The sequence below is a fragment of the Lepus europaeus genome, chromosome 14, assembly GCF_033115175.1.
Source record: "Lepus europaeus isolate LE1 chromosome 14, mLepTim1.pri, whole genome shotgun sequence".
Taxonomy (NCBI): Eukaryota; Metazoa; Chordata; class Mammalia; order Lagomorpha; family Leporidae; genus Lepus; species Lepus europaeus.
The window spans coordinates 77095223-77113245 of NC_084840.1; the positions used below are offsets into that span (position 1 = coordinate 77095223).

The 18023-nt window shown below is 38.3% G+C and overlaps 1 protein-coding gene and 1 pseudogene across 1 annotated transcript in view; one reads left to right on the top strand and one right to left on the bottom strand.

Annotated features, from left to right (window-relative positions):
- Positions 1–18023, bottom strand: part of LOC133773584 (prostaglandin-E(2) 9-reductase-like) — a 38130-nt gene that overhangs the window by 19004 nt on the left and 1103 nt on the right. Inside the window, exon 2 of the mRNA XM_062211007.1 lies at positions 290–419. Within this exon, the coding sequence (XP_062066991.1) occupies positions 290–373 (84 nt within the window). The 5' untranslated portion in view covers positions 374–419. The remainder of the gene's footprint in view (positions 1–289; positions 420–18023) is intronic.
- LOC133773468 (leucine-rich repeat-containing protein 46-like) lies at positions 893–3892 on the top strand (annotated as a pseudogene).

An 18023-nucleotide genomic window follows, 5' to 3' on the forward strand; every position in this document is an offset into this window, starting at 1 on the left:
ATACCCGGCAGGCAAACTGACATACAACCTTATTGAGCATGGACTTTTTTTTTTCTTTCCTAAAGTGAGAAATAGACAAATCGAGAAGCAAAATCAGTTCATCAGCAGGGGACCATAGGATATGTCATGCCGAACAAATTGTGAACAAGTTAGTTCCAGCCTTGTGAAATGGAAAATCAAGTGAAACCTGCAGAGTCACAAAGACTGGGTGACTTCACAAGGTGGGTCACCTACTCTTCCTAGGTCTGTTTTCCTTTTGCCCCCTCAGTCACAAAGCAACTCAGTTTACCTCTGCAGGTGCATAGGTGCCAAATCCCAGTACAGGAATGAAGTGACCATCACTTAGCGCCGCACGCTGAAGTTTGGGATCCATTGCCTTTGGCTCCACTGGCGGAGCACACTCTGCTTATTTCCTCTGCCTTCACGGGAATAACAGAAAGTCAGTGCTCAAAGTGCCTGTCTAAAGGTCTAGGATATTGGCATGAGGGAAGTTAAATAAACATTCCACTTTTAAGAAGAATCTGGTAATCAGTTCTCTATTTTAAAGGAAAGATAATTTTGTGACTAGTAAAAAATAAATCATTACATTTATAAAAAAATTCCCATTAGAATCTCGAATCTCTCACAAGTAATTATAATGAATTATAAGATACTGTTCAGATATTTATTGACTTTCTTAGACTTCAAACCTTCAGACATCTGTTTTCTTTTTTTCATTTTTGTCATGGTTACATCTTTTCTAAAGACAGATGCTTTATAACAATTAGCTCCCTTGTACTTCACACATAAACATACACAGAGCAAATTTAAAAATTGATTATTGAGCAATTTTTCAGACATTGACCCTCAATGAAAGATCAGAAGTTAAAATTGAGGAAGTCATGGAAATATCATGGCTCCAGTGATTGTATCTCAGAGTCATCAATTTGTACAGCTCTTCACTCATGAAAATACCTTCATAAGAGCTAAGGATGCCTGTATTGTAGTAAGAAAATATCATTGTATTTGTGGAATCATATCTATGAAATTCATGAAATCTGTTCCCTGTATATTAATATATATTATGAAAATAGAATAAAACTGCAAACTATTCTAAGGAAAAAAGATCCAAATTCCTAAAATCACAGATGTAAATGGAGATGTTACAACTGATGCCACAGAAATACCAAAAACCATTAGCAATTATTATAAACAAGTATAGAAAAACAAATCACAAAATCTAGAAGAACCAAAAAGATTTCAAACACATATAATTTACCAAAATTGAGCATGAAAGACATAGAAAATGTGAATAGATGACTAACAAAGGCTGAGATTGAATCAGTAATAAAGAGCATCCCAAGAAAAACAACAAAAATCCCGAGGACTGCATGGCTTCACTACTGAATTCTACCAAACTTTTAAAGAGGAACTAATACCAATTCTTCTCAAACTATTCCAAACCATTGGAAGAGAAAGATCCCTTCCAAATTCATTATATGGGGACAGGGTTACCTTACTCCCAAAACCGCATAAAGATACAACAAAAAGAGAAAACCTTTGACAAATGAGCTAAAATCATCCCACTTGGAAACACAGTCTCTTCAGCAAATGATGTGGGGAAAGTTGCATTTCCACACACAATTCCACATTCTCAAGACTCCTGCTTTACATTGCATACAAAAGTCAACACATCAGGACAGCACTGTGGCTCAGTGGGTTAAGCCTCTAACTACAATGCCGGCATCCCACATGGGCATTTAGTTTGAGAACTGGCAGCTCTTCTTATGATCCTGTAGCTAGGTGAGAGACTTGATGAAGTTCCAGGCTTCTAGATTTTCCTGGATGAACCCTGACTGTTGTGGCCATTGAGGAGTGAACCAGCAGATGGAAGATCTCACTCCCTCTGCCTCTGGCTCTCTGTAGCTCTGTCAAATAAATAAATAAATATTTTTAAAAAATTAACTCACATTGGATCAACGCTGTAATCTTAGGATCTGAATCCATCAGATTATTCAAGGAACATAGGAGGAACACTACAAGACTTGACCTAGGGAAAAAACTTCTTGGGTAGGACATCAAAAGTACATGCAATAAAAGTAACAACAGGCAAATGTGTTTGCATCAAGCTAAGAAACATCTGCACAGCAAAGAGAAAACCAACAGAATGGAAGAAAATATTTGCAAATTACACATCTGAGAAAATATAAATTTTTTGACAGGCAGAGTGGACAGTGACAGAGAGAGACAGAGAGAAAGGTCTTCCTTTTCCATTGGTTCATCCCCAGTGGCGGCCGGCGCACCATGCTGATCCGAAGCCAGAAGCCAGGTGCTTCCTCCTGGTCTCCCATGCGGGTGCAGGGCCCAAGGATCTGGGCCATTCTCCACTGCACTCCCGGGCCACAGCAGAGAGCTGGACTGGAAGAGGAGCAACCAGGACAGAACCCGGCACCCTGACCGGGACTAAAACCCAGGGTGCTCGCGCTGCAGGCGGAGGATTAGCCTATTGAGCCGCAGCGCCGGCCCTCTGAGAAAATATTGATATCTAGAATATAAGAGGAGCTCAAGAAATTAACATTCACAAAATAAATAAAAGGAAGAAATGATGATCAAAGGTTATTAAAAGACACTTTTCAAAGATGAGAATACAAACAGACAATGCTCAGGATCTCTAGCCATCAGGGAAAGATAACTGAAAGATCACAATGAGGTATCTCCTCATTCCATTTAGAATGGTTATTATCCCAAAATCCAAAAGCAACCAATGCTGGTGAGGTTTTGGAGAAAAGAAACCACTTGTAAATTGTTAGTGGAAATGCAGATTGGTAGAGCCATTATCAAAAGTATCATGGAGATTACTAAGAAAATGAAAAATAGATCTACCATATGACCCAGCTATCCCTCTACTGGGAATATGTCAAAAGCAAGTGAAAGCAGCATATGAAAGAGCTAATTGCACTCTCATATTAATTGCAACTCAATTCAAACTAGCAAAACATGGAATCTACGTGGATGTCCATTAACTGATGATTGGATCAAGAAAATATAGTCCACATACATGGTGCAATATTACTCAATTGTAAAAAAGAATAATATCCTAGGTGCGGCACTGCGGCATAGCAGGTAAAGACACAACTTGAAGTCTGGCATCCGTTTTGAGTGCTGGTTTGAGTCCTGGCTGCTCCACTTCTGATCCAGTGCTCTGCCAGACTGTCCACCTGGACCGGGAGAGCATTACCACCATCAAGAACCTTGAGGGCCTGCAGAACCTCAATAGCCTCTATCTGCAAGTGAACAAGATCCAGCGGATGGAGAATCGTGCCCTCCTTGCACTTCCTGTCTCTGGCAGGGAACTGAATCAGGCAGGTGGAAAACTTCCTTGGCCTCCTGTACCTCCAGTAACTGGACCTTTCCAAGACCCTGATAGAAACACTGAAGCTGGATGAGTTCCACATGGCCTTCTCTTCCTCAACCTGACCGGCAACAGCTGCACCACCCAAGATGGCTACAGGGAGCTGGGGACGGAGGCCATGCCACTTCTCCTGGACCTGGATGGGCAGCCTTTGTTGGAGCACTGGACCTCGGATGAGGAGAGAGCCTCAGGTGATGAGGACGAGGAGTTCTCAGAGCACAGTGGCCCATTCTGCTCAGAGTGAGGCTTCCTCAAGGAGCGGGAGCAGGAGCTGAGCAGCCACAAGGAGCGCAGGCAGCAGGCAGCCCTGACAGAGGGAAAGAGATGCCCCCTGAAGCCTCCTCCTCTTCCCTGGCCTCCTCTCCCACAAAGAAACTCTGTGCTCTGGTTCCCAGGGCCCAGCAAAGCTCCCAGGCAAGGCAGTGCCCCCACGCAGCCGCATCCCCCAAGACCTTTGGGGTTGGGGCCACCAGAACTGTGACCAAAAGAGCTAAGAAATAAAGCCCCTGCAGCGGCAGCCCTGCCCAGTAAAGTGAAAAACAAAAAAAAGCGGGGGGAGGGATGTGGTGGAATGAGAAGGCCTCTGGCAACAAAATCTGCCTGGGAATAGGCTGTGATTGGATGGTTTTGGAAACCACATGACAACAGAGCCTGACTGGCAACAGGCTGTGATTGGTTAGGGCATAGACCACCCCTTGACCGGATTGGCTGCTTTGGCTATATAAGCTGCTGTAGCAACTGAAATAAACGAGTCTACAGGCTGCTTGCCCTTGACCTGCTTTCACCCAGCTCCCAGGGTCTGTGTGGTGACTCCACCCCCCTTGCCTCCACCATGCTCCTCCTCTCAGAATGAATTCACCTCAACAGCATAAGTCCTTGGGCTCTTGCATCCAAATGGGAGAACCAGAAGAGGCTCCTGAATGCTGGCTTTAGGTTGGCCCAGTTCTGGTCATTGTGACCATTGGGGAGTGAAGCTGAGGATGCAAGATTCTCTCTCTCTCTCTCTCTCCCCTCCCTTCGTCCCTCCCTCCCTCCCCTCTCTCTCTGCCTCCCTGTAACTCTGTCATTCAAATAAATAAAGAAATCTTTAAAAAATATGACATCTTGAAATTTAGAACAAAATGGATGGAACTGGAGATTGTTACACCAAATGAAATAAGCCAAACCCAAAAAGACAAATATCACAGGTTTTCCTTTACTTGTAGAAGTTAAGAAACATAATATAAAAATGGTTTGGTACTAGAAATGTGCCAGGAAATTCCAATTCAATCCCATCAAGGTGGCATGTACCAATAGCATCTTACTTGTTAAAGTGATCAGTTTAAGTTCATAAGTGATCAAAAACATAGGATTATGTGTCAAAAGGATTACATAAATAAGACCAGTGTCTGCAAATAATAATTGATAGAATTAAAAAGGAGAGAATGATCCTACATGGGAAGCAGGATACACAGCAGACTCATAGAATGGCAAATGCCCTAAACAGCACTCTGGCCTCAGAATCAGCCCTTAAGGCATTCGGACCTGGCTAAAAAGCCCATGAGAGTTTCCCAGGCATGGAAAGCCAAGACACTCTGGCAAAAAATGACCTAAATGAAAGATCTCTATGAGTGAGATCGCACTGGAAAGAACGGACCATCAAAGAAAGAGGTATCTTTCTCTGAAGGGAGGAGAGAACTTCCACTTTGACTATGGCCTTGTCTAAATAAGATCGGATTTGTGAACTCAAGAGGCTTCCATAGCCTTGGCAGCACTTGACAAGAGCCTTGGGTGATTACTGACATCATAAATAAGAGTGTCAATTGTTAAATCAACAACAGGAGTCACTGTGCACCTGCTCCCCATATAGGACCTCTGTCCTTAATATGTTGTACTATGTGAATTAATGGTAAAACTACTACTCAAACAGTACTCTATACTTTGTGTGTCTGTGTGGGTGCAATCTGTTGAAATCTTTACTTAGTACATACTAAGTTGATCTTCTGTATATAAAGAAAATTGAAAATGAATCTTGATGAAGAATGGGATGGGAGAGGGAGTGGGAGATGGATTGGTTGCAGGTGGGAGGGAGGGGATGGGGAGAAAGCCACTATAATCCAAAAGTTGTACTATGGAAATTAATATTTATTAAATAAAAGTTAAAAATAAAGCAAGAAATGTTCTTTGGGTAAAAACAATGGTTTGGATGTCATATCATTTGTTATAGTGTTATAAATATTGCTTCGCAGAATCATAGCATTTCTTTCTCCAAGTTGTGATCATTATCAAGAATCCCTCACTTCATAATATTAATAATCTCTGCTTTAAAACATTAGCATATAGGTGTTTGTAAATAAGTAATTTTTTAAATAGAAGGAAATTAGTATTTTTAACTTTCTCATTGGCAATATATTTCCCATAGCTTCTTTCTTGGCTTTGTAATAAAAATACCCAATCCTGATGAGCTACAATCCTGGGACAATGAGAAAAGGCATGAATGAAAACTGTATTGAGGCATGCTGCTTAGTGGTGGGTAAAGAATTAACGATGGTTATGTACCAATCTGCAGTATGCAAACAGATGTTTAGCATTCATAGTGTCTTTCACATGATATTCAACTTTAGAAAGCTATAGTTAAGTATACCAAAATGTAAATAAATATTTAATATAATTTATTGTCTTGTTCAACAATACTTATTAAAAAAAAAAAAAGAACATACGTCCAGTGCCGCGGCTCACTTGGCTAATCCTCCGCCTGTGGCACTGGCACCCCAGGTTCTAGTCCCAGTTGGGGCACCAGATTCTGTCTCGGTTGCTCCTCTTCCAGTCCAGCTTTCTGCTGTGGCACGGGAAGGCATTGGAGGATGGCCCAAGTGCTTGGGCCCTGCACCTGCATGGGAGACCAGGAAGAAGCACCTGGTTCCTAGCTTCAGATCGGCGCATCATGCTGACCATAGCGGCCATTTGGGGGGTGAACCAATGGAAGGAAGACTTTTTTCTCTGTCTCTCTCTCTCACTGTCTAACTCTGCCTGCAAAAAAAAAAAAAAAAAAAAAAAACAAAAAACTAAGAATATAGTAAATTATGGACTTTGCCATGATTGGGTAAACTTAGATGCATTGAGAAAATGGGACTATTGTTAAAATATTAAAATAGTACATATGAATTTTGTATTAACAATTAATTTTCTGCTATAAGACTGAGGATTAAAGTGCCCTGGTCAATTGCTCCACTTCCTTCCTCTGGTACCTGCATTCTATGTTTTAGAGATTTTTGCTCCTTTACCTCCTGTGCTGTATGTTTTACAAAGAAGTAAAGACTGGGAGCACAATAAATCATTTTATTTTCACATTTGTAATATCATTTGAAGATTGATTAAAATCACAGAAAAATATGCATCAAGTTACAAAGCAATAAAATGTTATGTCACCATGTAACAGTTTTATTTTATACAGGTCTTACACTAACATATTAGAAAAATTCTCAGATTCTCAAAAGAGGAATGCCATTTAGTCTTTTTTATAATTTTTTAAAAATTTATTTGACAGGTAGAGTTAGACAGTGAGAGAGAGAGACTGAGAGAAAGGTCTTCCTTCTGGTGGTTCACCCCGCAAATGGCTGCTACATCAGCACTGCGCCAATCTGAAGCCAGGAGCCAGGTGCCTCTTCCACAGTCTCCCATGAGGTTGCAGGGGCCCAAGTACTTGGGCCATGCTCCACTGCCTTCCTGGGCCACAGCAGAGAGCTGGACTGGAAGAGTAGCAACCAGGACTAGAATCCAGTGCCCATATGGGATGCCGGAGCCACAGGTGGAGGATTAACCAAGTGAGCCATAGCACTGGCCTGTCATTTAGTCTTTCTCCTGCAAAGTTCTAGTATTCATTCAGCCTGTGCTTCATTGAGACCAATTTTACAGTGTCCCAGGGCAATCTACACTGTTTTTTGTTCTCAAAGCTATAAATGCCATTCCTATATTTGTACCAGAATGAATCCACAAATTAGATTGGCTAACAAGTCAGTATAGTTTTTTTTTTTCTGAAATTCCTTGTATTGTGATTAATTTCAGATTGATTTTTAGAAAATAGTATTAGAGGAATCTACTGCCTCAAAGATCAAAACCAAGGTCTTCAGTGGGCCCTAATGTCACTTTCCATTGATACAGCAACTGTCTCGACTGCTAGATCCATTCCAGTCTACCAGCCATCCACGTCTATGGCTGTCAACCCTCCTGTGTGCGGTGAGGACCATGTAGAAAACAAAATGTTCTCGGTTGAGATCTCATTTTCTTAATATGGATACAGAACAACAAAACACTGAAACACCTTATGCTCATCACCTAAGACAGTAAGCATGAACCCAGTGTTGGAAAAGTCTCTACTAACAGAGGATTCTCTTCTTATTCTCCTGACAATGGAGACTTTTGCTCAGATAGTGGCTGGAAGACGTCAGAACACAATTGTGTCAATACTGAAAGTAACAGCCTCATCTAGTTCATAAGAGTGGTTCGTGTGTTTAATTAATGTAAAGAATTAGTGTAACCTACATAATTTGCTCATGAGCTTTTCCTTATCTGCTTATCCAAGAGGCAGAGAGACAAAGCCTTTGAAAGAGAGTGAGGCCTCCAATTCTGTTTTTCATTTCACAATTGTCCTCAGTAGCCAGACACGACTTTGAGCTGGAGTGAAAATTCAGCAACTCAATCTGGTCCCCCTCATGGCAAAGACCCAAGATGATACCTCCAGACTTCAACCCTTGATCCAACAGAAATATGAGTAGGACCCAGGAAAGACCATCAATACTACTGTCAAAGTTAGTATCATTAAAAATCCACTTATATTCTGCTCTTACTACCTGTGTCTATGGCACTTCATTCAGAAACCACTTACATATTAAACACAGAAGGCACATTGTCTATACCCATGAAACTTGTAGCATTCATGAAAATAATTATTTTATATTTGCATTAAAATCAAAATAATAGTGAATAAGTGTTAGATGGAATAAAATACATTCTCATTTATATTTCTTTGTAAATTGATTTAACAATTTTTCTTAGTTTAATTAAATTTTAGTTTAATACTATTTATGCAGAATTGGTTTATGAGTTGAAATGTGCACAGATCTTATGGAAGGTCTGTGTCACTCTGCTTCCACTTCTTGCATTGAGTTTCCTGTGCCATTTCTCCTTAACCAGCATCTCTTTCTTCCAAACTGATCTCTTCCTTGGCTCTCTTTCCCTATCACAGCTTCAATTTACTCACTTATCTAATGTTATCAGACTTAATTTTAAAATGTTTCTGGAATTAGTTGGTCCATAAGTGTTAATGGATCATGTCTCCCCAGCACATATGCCAAGATAAGATTTTTTGTAATTTCTCTGGATCCTCAAGTCAAAACAGTTTGTCATCTCTGTCCATCATAAGGCTGCCTCTGAGACTTTCTACAACCCTGGTCTTTGGATTATCATAAGCTGCATTTTTTATTATTTAAAAAATCTATTTATATAAAGGAATAGATTTCACTTATTTCATACAGTTTTAAGAACAGTATGATACTCTAAACTCTTCTTATTTTTCTTTTAATTTTTTCAATGACATACTCTCAATGTACTCACATTCCTGCAAGACATGGGGCTTGAAAAGAAATGAGCCTAGCCATGCTGAAAGAAATTTCAGTTGGAATTTGGAGATGAGGAGAAATAAAATATGAGTGATAAGAAAAAAAAATTCAGTCTACAGAGAAAGATCTGATCCTCATCCTAGTTGTAAAATCATATGGAATTCTTAATAGACACATATCAATGAGAAAAAAGTGGGAAGGAAATCTATCCACATACTTTATAATGGGAGTCAATCCTTTTGTTACAGCAGAGGCCAAATAATCAAAACACCTCTCATTATATCACATCTCCCTTAGGGCCAGAATGGTGTCGCAGCAGCGTAAGCCCATATGAGATTTACAGTTTGAGTACCAGCTACCCTGTTTCCAATCTAGCTCCCTGGTAATGAACCTGGGAAAGCAGCAAAGACCTCCATGGTCTTTCACTGAGAGAACCAGTGGGTAGAAGATCTGTCTATTCTCTCTCTGTCTGGAAGTGAAACAGCTAGACAGGAACCTGTGCCCATATGGGATGTCAGCAATACAGGCGTAGGCTTAGTCAACTACACCACAGAGCAGACCCCAATAAATACTCTTTTGATAACTATATTCTGCTGATCAAATGAAAACTTTGCTCATATATTATCCATGAGTGTGATTAGAGTCAAACATAGAATGTTCTTGAGATCCAGGGAGTTGGTGCAGTGGGTCAGGAATCCAAGGAAACAATTGACTGACCAAATTTCTCTGAATATCTACTTCACATTCATTACATTTGTTTACACTTGTTAATAAATTAGAAGTTTTTATATCTGATCCTTTTAAATATTGCAAATATAAAACAACAAAGATTTATAAATAAAAACCCCAAATATCCCACAGCTACTAAATATTGGCATCAAATTCATATTAATCAAAGAAGGAGGTACCCTTCTCTGAAGGGAGGAGAGAACTTCCACTTTGTGTAAATAAAATCGAAGTTGGTGAACTCAAGAGGCTTCTATCGCCTTGGCAGCTCATGACAAGAGCCTAGGGTGATTACTGATGCCATAAACAAGAGTGTCAATTGTTAAATCAACAACAAGAGTCACTGTGCACTTACTCCCCATGTAGGACTCTGTTCTTAATGTGTTGTACTATGTGAATCAATGGTATAACTAGTAATCAAACAGTACTTTACACTTTGTGTTTCTGTGTGAGTGCAAACTGTTGAAATCTTTACTTAATATATACTAAATTGATCTTCTGTATATAAAGAGAATTGAAAATGAATCTTGATGTGATGCGATGGGAGAGGGAGCAGGAGATGAGAGGGTTGCGGGTGGGAGGGAAATTATGTGGGGGGGGGGGGGAGAGCCACTGCAATCCAAAAGCTGTACTTTGGAAATTTATATTTATGAAATAAAAGTTAAAAGAAGAAAAAAATCAAAAAAATTCATATTGAAATAATAAGTAAAACATCAAATCAACTAAATTCTCCAAATTAGCAAAAATGTTTTCAAGTAGAGTACATAAAATGATTCTTTTCAAAAAATATAAACTTCTATAAGCATCCATTACAAGTATATGCAATTATTTTAAGTAATTTATATATATAGAGAGAGCATTTGCCACGTGGTTATAAGGAATCAAATTTAAATTTCAGGTCATTTACCCAAAAGTTGAGAAAATGTCATAGATTGTTGGCCAAAGAACTCAGAGACAAACAGAAACAAACAGATGTTCAAGGGCTTTCCAGTACTTAAATCTGTATTTTTATTCTTCTGCTCCCCTTCATCCTATTAGAGAGACTTTCTCAAGCCATGCCTTTCATCTGAGCTATATCCAACCAACACATGCAACTACAGTTTTCTCTCAAATTATTCATTTATTAAATTAAAGGTCATGAATTCCAGAGGGCTCTGAAGCCATGTCTTGTAATTCTTTTTGGTGTTCTATATATTTATTGGTTTATTGTACATTTCCTTCAATGAAAAACATATTTCATGATAGAAGATATTAAGTCTTTTTAATTATTATTTTGCTCATAATGTCTACCATGGTGGTTCTTTTTTTTAAGATTTACTTATTTTATGTGAGAGAAGCAGAGTTATGGACAGAGAGAGAGAGGGGGACAAAGAGAAAGAGAGATCTTCCATCAACTGGTTGGTTCACTCCTCAAATGTCCGCAATGGCTGGAGCAGGGTCGACCTAAAGCCAGAGCCATGAGCTTCTTCCAGGTCTCCCAGGTAGGTTCAGAAGCCCAAGCACTTGGGCCGTCTCCCACTTCTTTTCCAGGTCATTAGTAGGAAGCTGGATTGTAAGTGCAGCCAGGACTCAGACTGGCACCCATATGTCATGCCAGCCTTGCAGGTAGAGGATTAACCTACTACTCCACAGCACTGGCACCTACCATGGTATGTTGAACATTACACTTATTCAAAAATACTCATTTATGGAAAAACAACTCATATACTTCTGAATATTTTACACAAGAGTAATTGTAAGAAAAAAATGAAAGGACAGATATTACAACTGATTACCATTGAAGTACAAAGATCATGACACTGGTATAAAAAATCATGTGTCAAGAAAATAGGCAATGTAAAACATTAGAGAAATTAAAATAAATACGCTATATAAACTGATAGAACCATGACAACATAGAAAGTATGGACAGATCAATAACAACGAGATTTAATTAGTAATGAGGACAACTGAAGGGAGGAGAGACTTCCACTTTGACTATGACCCTGTCGGAATAAGATCAAAGTCAGCGAACCCTAAAGGCTTCCATAGCCTTGGCAACTCATGACTAGAGCCTAGGGAGATTACTGATGCCATAAACAAGAGTGTCAAATTGTTAAGTCAACAACAGGAGTCACTGTGTTATTACGTCTCATGTGGGATCTGTCCTTAATGTGTTGTCCAATGTGAAGTAATGCTATAACTAGTACTGAAACAGTATTTTTACACTTTGTGTTTCTGTGTGGGTGCAAACTGATGAAATCTTTACTTAGTATATACTGAATCGATCTTCGGCATATAAAGATAATTGAAAATGAAAAAAACCTTGGTTTTAAATTGGACATTGCATAGAAAATTAATTAATTTTTAAAAAATATCCTGTAGGATCTCTGTCCTTAATGTGCTGTACATTGTGATTTAATGCTATAACTAGTACTCCAACAGTATTTTCCTTTTTTGTTGCTATGTGGGGGCAAATTGTTGAAATCTTTACTTAATATATACTAAACTGATCTTCTGTATGTATATATATATATATATATATATATATATACACACACACATATATATATATATATATATGACAACTATATTGAGGCCAGCTCTGTGGTGTAGCGGGTAAAGGCACTGCCTGCAGTGTGAGCATCCCACGTGGGTGTCAGTTCGATTCCCAGTTGCTATCTCCCCACCCAGCTCTCTCCTATGGCCTAGGAAGGTAGTAGAGGATGGCCCAAGTCCTTGGGCCCCTTCACTCATGTGGGAGACCCTTAGAAAGCTCCTGACTCCTGGTTTCAAATCAGTGCAGCTCCAGGCATTGCAGCCATCTGGGGAGTGAACCAGCAGATGGAAGACCTCTTTCTCTCTCTGCCTGTACTTCTCTCTCTCTGTAACTCTGACTTTCAAGTAATTAAATAGATCTTTAAAAATAAGTAAATAAAAATAAAAAAAATAAAGACAACTGTAATAGGAAAGCCAAGAACCTGATGGCTCATTAACCTCAGTCTTCCACACATTTTTTTATTTATACATTTATATGTTTTGTGTATTTTATATAAACAGATTTAGGAGCATAGTGATCTTCTTACTATTTGTTGAATATTTAGTAGAGGGCTGATCTCATGATTATAAAATAAACTAAAAGGATGTCATTGTGAGGATTAAAAGAAAGAATAAAAAAGGTAGGAGGAGGGAAGGTGAGAGTATGGGTAGGTGGGAGGGAACAGTAGGAAGTCTTCAACACATTTGAAGGATATCTGATATCAATCTTTACCAAACTTTTTCAGAATTGATGATAAATAATACTTCCAAACTTCTTTTATATGGTGAACATTATTTTAATAACAAATCCAGATAAGGATGCTATAGGAAAATAAAAACAGAGCCAAACATCCCTGATGAAGATAGTTATGAAAACCTTCAATAAATACTGGCAAACAAGATTCGTTGGCAATCAGACGATCTGTCTTTGTGATCAAGTGGGATTTATCCCTGGGATGCAAATATTGTTCAGTATACAGAAACAAAAATGTGTGATATGCCACATTAACAGGAAGAAGACAAGTGATATGGTCTTCTACCTAAATGTAGAGAACACATTTGAAAAAATCAACACCAACATCTTCTCAGAATAAAAACTTACAGTGGATTAGGTAAAGAAAAAAATCTGCTGCACCACAGCAACACTATAATTGGAAAAAAAAAACCACAACCATATTTAATGGAAAAAATTAAAATGTTTCCTCTAAGTTCAAGATCAAGACAAGCTTGCCCATTCTCGCCAATTATATTCAAAACAGTACTGGAAGCCATATTCAGAACAAATAGAAGAAAGAAAGAAAAGCATTCAAATTGGAAAGGAATAAGTTAAATTACCTCCAGAAATGACATGATATTATAAGTATAAAACTCTAGAGACTCTAATAAACACTATATAACAAACAAATACAGTATAGTTGCAAAAATAAAATCAAAACACAAAAGTCAGTAGCGTATTTGTAAACTAATAATGAATTGTTTGAAAATAATCCCATTTGCAGCAGCTAACAAAATACAGAAAAATTTAGGAGAAATTTTAATCCAGGCATAGAATCCTGTACACACAATAAAATTTTCCTTACTAGACACTTTTAGTATGAAGCTTAGGAATATTAAATATATTCACATTATTGTGCAATATATATTTAAAATGGTTTTAGCATGCAAATCAGAACACAAATCTATTAATCTCCTATTTTCACCTTTCACCATCCTTGGTAGTCATGGTTCTAATTTCAGTACGAGTTTGAATGATTCAGATAACTTTTATGAGTGGCATCACACTCTATTTATCTTTTAAGGAATGAGATACCTAGTATAATGTTCCCAATCTGAAAGAATTTTCTTCCTTTAATAGTATGAATAACAATTTATTGTACATATATAATACTTTTTGTCCATCCATCTGCAGATGAACATTTAGATTGTTTTTACCTCTTGGCTGTTATGAATAATGCATTATAAACATTGGTGAGTAAATATTCATTGTAGATGCTGTTTTCAGGGATTTGTAAATAAATTTAGAACTAGATTGGCTAGATCATATGGCAATTCTAGTTTTAATTTGGATGAGCCATCTATTGCTTTCCATGGCAATATACCATTTTTCATTATCACAAACAGTGCACAGGTGTTTCAATTCCCTCAAATCCTCACAGAGACTTATTATTTTCTGAATTTTGGATAGTAGCCATTATAGTAGTATAATGAGTTTAAAATGATATTCTATCAAGATTTTCATTTCCAGTTCTTAAGTGATTAATGATGTTTTCATGTTTAGTGTTTCTGCATAAGTTGTTGGCCATTTGCATATCAGCTTTGGCAAAGGTCTATGTAGTCCTCTGTCAGCTTTTAATTAAATTTTTATGGGCTTTTGTTTTTGTTGTTCTTGTTGAGTTATAGAAGTCTTTTTATATATTCTGAATATTAACCCCTTATAATGTATATGATGTGTAAATATTTTTTCCATTATTCTGGCTGCCTTTTCTTTCCATTGACTTTCTTCTTGCATGTATACAAGGTTTTAAGTTTGATCTGTCCCATTTGTGTGATTTCAGTATTGTTGCTTTTGCTTTAGGTACTAGCATTTATTTTTAATACACATTTTATGAAATAGTTAAAATATGATTCACATTTTATTGAAACAATCACTTTAAAAACTTTTCAAAAAACACATTTTTAAAATTTCAAAAAAGTTTTAAATTTACAAAAGGAAATTGTGAAGTAGTATAAGAAGTTCCTATATGTCTTATATCCAGATTTTCCCATTATCAATATCTGACATTACTATGGTGACCACACCCAGTGTGCCATTTTTTATTCTTCTTTTCTTTACTTAACAAAGATTTTGAGGGCAGGGAATTCAGATATAGTAAGATAAGACAACAGAGGTTCTTAGTTCTTACTTCAATCTCTTCTCAAGACATACACCCACACAAAGAAAGAATGTCTGTTTTCATTCTTTTAATTTTTACAGTTACATACTTTCAGTTTAATTTATAATAATAAGCTTAAGGTTCCAATAAGTAAAGAATTCAGCATTGTTCAATTCCACACTGTCCTCAACAGTAGAGACAGGGCTGTACACAATATTCAAACCTTAAAATGTCAATTTCATTCATATATACATTACATTTTTTGTGCTCTATTAGTTACTATGGAATACCACTCATCTGTAAAAAAGCAATGAAATTCTGCCTTTTGCAACAAAATGTATGCAATTGGAAACCATTATACTTAGTGAAATAAGGCTATCCCCAAAAATACAAATATGTTTTAAAAGATTTTATTTATTTATTTTACAGGCAGAGTTACAAACAGTGTGAGAGAGAGAGACACAGAAAGGTCTCCCTTCCTTTGGTTCACTCCCCAAGTGGTCGTAATGGCCGGAGTTGCGCTGATCCAAAGCCAGGAACAAAGTGCTTCCTCCCCATTCTCCCATGCGGTTTCAGAGGCCCAAGCACTTGGGCCATTTTCTACTGCTTTCCCAGGCTACAGCAGAGAGCTGGACTGGAAGAGGAGTAACCGGGACTAGAACTGGCGTCCATGTGAGATGCCGGTGCCACAGGCAGAGGATTAATCTAGTGTGCCACAGTGCCAGCCCCTGAACTTATTTTTTTTTTTAAAGATTGATTTATTTATTTGAAAGGCAGGCTTACACACACAGAGAGAAACAGAGAGAAATCCACTGGTTCACTCTCTAGATGGCAACAACAGCCAAATATGGGCCAGGCAGAAGCCATGGACAGGAGGCAGGGGCTAATCCGGGTTCCTATGTGGATGAGGGCCCAAGCACTTGGCCATCTTCTGCTGTTTTCCCAGGCACATTAGCAGGGAGCTGAATAGGAAGTGGAAAGCTTCTGGAACTCAAACTAGTACCCAAATAGGATGCCGGCATCACAGATGGTGGCTTAGCTTGCGATGCCACAAAGCCAGTCCCCAACATGCCTATTCTTAATATAATATCTTACCCAAGCCCTCCAAACCTCTTGTATTACAAAGGCTATGAGTTACACTTTTGTTAGCATAGGTCCTGGCTAAAGAACATGGCATTGGACACCCTATTTGACAGGACAAAAGTAACCACAAGAATAAAAATAGTGGAAGATTTAAACGTTTGAAAAAGTGTATCCAGGTCATGAACCATCGTCAGTCTCTGAGTACCTGGGCCAGCAGTCCATGACATTGTCTCAACTTTTGAAAACGTTCTTTGTTTGGAGTTTGTGTTTTCTATATGACATTCTGATTATATTTGTGTCACTAAAAGCTACTCAAAATAATTCTACACCTTATAAAAGATGTTTCAAAGAATGAACACTTTTTAAGAAATATTTATTTTATATATTTGAAAGGCAGAGTCAAAGAGAGAGAGAGAGAGAGAGGAAGAGACAGAAAGAGGTCTTCCATCCACTGGTTCTTTTCCCAAATGGTTGCAATGGCCAGGAGCCAGAACCTTCCTCTGGGTCTCCCACGTGGGTTCAGGGCCCAAAGCACCTGGGTCATCCTCCATTGCCCTCTCAGGCACACTAGCCAGGAGCTGGATCAGTAATAGAGCAGCTGGACTTAAAGTGGCACCCATATGTGAGGACAGCCCAGCAGGTGATGACTTAACCGGCTAACGCCACAGTGTCATCCCCCAAATGAACACATTTTAAAGCATTATGCTGTACTACATATAATGTTTCCAAAGATGTTTGAAATTTTGGATAAGCTGCAGAAACTTTATAGAATTTAGCATTTTAATATTACTTAGCACTAATATTTCATGGCTGTGGGATATTTTGTGTTTTGTATTCTTATCTATAAAATTTCATGTTAATGTAATTTAAGACATTCAAATGTAATTAATCCAAACTTATTTGAAATCCCAAAAATATTTGAGAAATACGGAGCTGATAGGGGTATCTTATTGTTAGATTGTTTCTTCGATTTTCTATTGCACCTCAGGCCCAGGAATTTCAGTATTTCTCCCAGGAAACACTTAAAAGTGAATTCCAGAGCCTCAGTCTGTCTCTGATAAAATGTGTGGAAAGTTACCTTTTATCCTCAGTTTATTATCAAAAGACTGTGGCCAATATTCCCAAGCATGATGTGCTGAACTCCTTTTCCTCAGTCTCCCTCATGTGTGACACCTGATCACTGTTTCTGGCTGAATCCTCTCAATCTTCCATCCCTACAACTAAACCCCTCCTTGAGGATAGCAAAATACCCAAATATCTGCAGATCTGCTGGAAGAGTGCCTGTCCTATCGGTCATCCTTGCAGTATTGCCTCTCCTTCTGGGCTCTGTGCAGGGAAGCACTGGGGAAATAGGACAGAAACGTCTGCCAAGTGCCCTACTGACAGACAACTTTCCCCAGCCCATTCCCAGCCACCTCTTTGGACTGGTTGCGCTCCTCTCTCACCACAAGTCTCCACACTTCCAGTCAAATGAGTTAGAGGGACTAAGGAGTCAGAAATAAAGAAGGCAAACAAGTAATAAAGTCAGCGATAAATAAGAATCTTTAATAAGTCAACATCTTATTTTTCATTAAATGACAAAATTTCACTGACATGATTTATCTCCCGTGGATGTAGCTGTAGCTCAGCAAAAATTAACAAGAAGAGAGGCGCCCAGTCACCAGTGTCTGAGATGTCTCTGGCATCAGGATCCACTTACAGGAGCATGTGGTTGAAACTTGAGAAAGGCCTCTCTGTTAATATTCATCAGAAAATGGGAACTCTGGGTGTTCAGAAGTGCTAAAACAAGAAATGTACACAATCTAAACTCAATGACCAGATTGCTAGAAGACTAAA